The 2,941-nt window shown below is 64.0% G+C and overlaps 1 protein-coding gene across 5 annotated transcripts in view; it reads right to left on the minus strand.

The window, feature by feature from the left end:
* Positions 1-2,941, minus strand: part of NCOR2 (nuclear receptor corepressor 2) — a 124,620-nt gene that overhangs the window by 10,409 nt on the left and 111,270 nt on the right. For all 5 annotated transcript variants that reach the window (XM_028480324.2, XM_055080609.1, XM_055080608.1 and 2 more), the window contains one exon: positions 856-1,283. In XM_028480324.2, the coding sequence (XP_028336125.1) occupies positions 856-1,283 (428 nt within the window). The remainder of the gene's footprint in view (positions 1-855; positions 1,284-2,941) is intronic.

Consider the following 2,941-nt stretch of genomic DNA (forward strand, 5'->3'; position numbering starts at 1 on the left):
GGGGCGGGGCGGGGCGGGCGGGGGGGGGGGGGGGGGGGGGGGGGGGGGGGGAGGGGGGAGTGAGATGGGGGAGGATGAGTCTCTGCGAAGGGAGTGTAGGGGCAGCGGACGGGCGGTGAGGGCTGGGGCGGGAGCGACACTCAGGTCCCAGTGTCCCCGCCGGGACACAGCCCCGCTCCGGCACGGAGGACGGCCCTGTCCCCGGGGCTGCTGGCTGGCGGATGGGGCAGGGCACCCCCAAGACGCCCTCACGACCTGGGCAGGACGCAGGGGGCAGGTTCCCAGCTCCTCCTGGGAAGTGGCGGCGCTCCCCCCCTCCCCCCGGATGCCGGGGGGTGGGAGGCGGGGAGCGTCCTCCAGACCACACGGGGCAGCAGGCGGAGGCATCAGCGGCCTGCGCCCCTCTGCAGCCCCGCTCCCCAGACAAAGGCGCAAAGGGGGAGATGGGAGGCGCGGCTAAAGTCAAAATCACAGATCCATTCATTAAAGGAAAAAAAGCGAAAATCCAAAACAACACAAAAAAATCACGATAAAACGATGTGCAAAGGAGGAGGCTGCCCCCCCCGCTCAGAGGGGGTGTGCGCGGCTGGAGGAACCATCAGAGCGTGCAATCGACGAGGACGACTTTCAAAACAAAATACCAAAACCAACGAAAAATGGGGGAAAAATAAAAAGCAGAGATCTGAAAATATCTTTAGGCCACAAGACGGAGCGGGTGGGCGGCGGGGCCAGAAGTCTTACCATCGCGAGGGGAGTCGTTGGCCAGCGAACCTCCTTCTCGCGGCCCTTTATCGTGAGCAATTTGACGCATGATTATCGCGTCTATGAAGGTGGCCGCTGTCAGGGTGGTCTTACCCAGAGAACGGAGTTCCAATTCCTGGATGGAAAAGGGTTTACTTTGAGTCTTTTCCCGGTGCAGGTCCGAGGCCGAGGCGGGCGGCGCTGGCTGGTCCGGGCTGGCGTGGTGGGGCGTGAGGCCCTTCGCCGGGGCGCGGGCGATGGCTGCGTGGCTGGAGCCAGGCGGTGCCAGGGGCCGGGGCTCGGAGCCCTTGCCGGGGGAGGACGCGGGCTCCAGCCCCGCACGGGCTGGGGGCTTGGCGAGGAAGGTGTGGCCGGCGTCCGCTCGGGGCCGCTCGGGCCGGGTGACCCGCGGGGCCTCCTTAGGCAGCAAGACAGGCTCCAGGAGGGTGGGGTAGACGCCGTCGAGGGTGCCACCCAGTGGGCAGTGGGTGGCGGGTGGGAATGTGGCGGCCGGGCGGACAGGCGAGGAGGTGGAGGTGGACCTGGGGGAGGAGAGAGGGAGGGTCAGCGGCTGCGGGAGCCACGGCCGGGGCCTGTGAGGCCGAGGCGGGGTCACTCCCTCACTTAGACACCCCGTGGAGTCAGCCCTGCCCGGAAGAGCTCCCACGCTCCCTACCGCTCTCAGGATAAACGCTGCTGGCCGTGACCTGCGCGCCCCCGTGCCACGTGGCCTCACCTGCCCCATCCACCCGTCGTCCATCCAGCCCATCAGCCCATCAGCTTGTCAGCCCAAAACTTTTTACTGAGCACCTACTATGTGTCAGGCGCTGTTCTAGACACTGGGGTATGGCAGTGCTCAAAATAGACAAAAGCCCCATACGTTCTAGGTGAGAAGACAGACTACGCGCGTCTTAACGTGATAACATGATAAATTAAAGCCCTATCAGCGTGGCAACTGCTCGAAGGTGAATGAGTCTGGGTCGCGTTCTGCCAAGAGAACGGCAGGGAAGCTCTTAGGCAGGGCTCACGGGGACTCTCTGAGGGGCGGGCACGCGCGCTGGGGAGGAAATGAGTGACCCACGTGGAGAGTCAGAACACGAAGGGCAAAGGCCCAGAGGGCGGGCTAGGGCGGGTGGTTAGAGGACAGGGCAGTGGGGCCCAGCGCTCCCACCTCCGCCATCAGGGGCCACACGGGGCTCCCTGTCGTCCCCTCTGCCTGGAGCGCTCTTCCTCACCCCAGCGGCTTATGGGTCTAGCCCATAAGCCCTAAGAGGGCACTGCCTGCGTCAACCATTACCGCGTCCCCCATACCCAGCACAGGGCAGGAGACCCACCGCAGGCCCCCCGGGAAGAAGGAATGCACAGGCGCACTCTCTCTGACCTTCACAGGGTCAATGTAATTATCCCTGCTCTGCAGGTGAGGCAACGGGCTTGGACATGAGCTGGCCCGACCCCATCTCTCGTGGCCTGTCCAGCCTAGCGTTTCCATGAGGAAGCCTTGTGCTAACCCTCTCCCCCAGGGGTCTTACTCAGCTGCCACTGGGAAAGGGCTTGATGTCCCCGCTACAGCTTCTCACCGGTGGGTGCCGGTGGCAGCTCATGCCTGGGCACCCCGCTCTAAGAGTCAGGCGCTCCCGCCCTGCGGACCTGCCGGGGACCTGACTCAGAGGGGACGAGCCTATGCTCCTGGGAAATGAAGTCATTTTTCATAATGGCAATGGTGGTGGGGAAGGTATGATTTAGAGCAGCCAAATGGAAGGATACTCGCATGAACGGATACTTCATTTTGGAAGAAGCAGCCGCCTCCAAACTGCCCCTGGGCCGGAAGGGGTACCGGGGAAGCCCCCTCCCCCATCAGGCAGCCCTGCCCACAGACCTTGGGCGGGGGGTGGGCGGTGGGTCTTGGGCCTGTTGTGATATAGGAAGTGGACTCCGGGGGGTGGCGGGGGGGGGACACATATGGGACCTCCACAGCTTCTCCCATCTTCACGGAACCTCTGGACTTTGTCCGGGCAAGAGAGACACTATCTCCTCCCTGTAGGGCCCTGCTGAATCCTGGGAGGAACAGCAAAGGCTCTCCTCACAGGCCTCACTCTGTCTCTCCCTCGCTGCTCCACAGACTCCATTCCTGAACTCGACAACCCACCCAACTACTCACCCACCCACCCACCCATCATCCATCTACCCACCCAACCCCCCC

This window comes from Physeter macrocephalus, chromosome 19 (genome assembly GCF_002837175.3).
Source record: "Physeter macrocephalus isolate SW-GA chromosome 19, ASM283717v5, whole genome shotgun sequence".
Taxonomy (NCBI): Eukaryota; Metazoa; Chordata; class Mammalia; order Artiodactyla; family Physeteridae; genus Physeter; species Physeter macrocephalus.